This window comes from Pygoscelis adeliae, unplaced genomic scaffold (assembly GCF_000699105.1).
Source record: "Pygoscelis adeliae isolate BGI_AS28 unplaced genomic scaffold, ASM69910v1 Scaffold16, whole genome shotgun sequence".
NCBI lineage: Eukaryota > Metazoa > Chordata > Aves > Sphenisciformes > Spheniscidae > Pygoscelis > Pygoscelis adeliae.
In genome coordinates this window covers 4951850-4952403 of record NW_008825162.1, presented here as the reverse complement: position 1 = coordinate 4952403, position 554 = coordinate 4951850, and the positions used below count along the sequence as shown (strand labels likewise).

Genomic DNA, 554 nt, shown 5'->3' with positions numbered 1-554 from the left:
AGCCACTCTTCCCCAAGCCTGTAGCGCTGCATGGGGTTGTTGTGGCCGAAGTGCAGGACCCGGCACTTGGCCTTGTTGAATCTCATACAGTTGGCCTCAGCCCATCGATCCAGCCTGTCCAGGTCCCTCTGCAGAGCCTTCCTACCCTCGAGGAGCACCACTCGAAGTAATTCTACAAAAAGAGTTTGGGGGGAAAAAAAAACCCAACGCGTCTCACCATGCGATGGTCAAGTACTCCATACTGCAGCGGGGAGTGATGGTTGTCCTGGCTGTACAAGTTTTTGCTGACCACTTGAATGTGAGCTTGCTGGCGCATCTCTTCTGGAGATTTCATGCCAAAACAGATGTGGCTTCTAGGATGGGAAATTTCACGTGTATGTACGAGCACAAACATATGCAGAAATACCGGTGAGTACAGTATACGCGCGCACACACGTGTTTAGAAGCAATGCAGGGGAGGCTGAATTGATCCACGATATTGCCGAAGCTGGTTCTTTTTGGGTAACTATAAAAAAATATCAGAGCTCTTCTGCAACGAGCCGGGGGTTATAGCT

General features: G+C 50.2%; 1 protein-coding gene across 1 annotated transcript in view; it reads right to left on the bottom strand.

The window, feature by feature from the left end:
* Positions 1 to 394, bottom strand: part of POLR3A (polymerase (RNA) III (DNA directed) polypeptide A, 155kDa) — a 38173-nt gene extending 37779 nt beyond the window's left edge. Inside the window, exon 1 of the mRNA XM_009328737.1 lies at positions 218 to 394. Coding sequence (XP_009327012.1) covers positions 218 to 394 — 177 coding nt within the window. The remainder of the gene's footprint in view (positions 1 to 217) is intronic.
* Between the last annotated feature and the right edge of the window lie 160 nt (positions 395 to 554).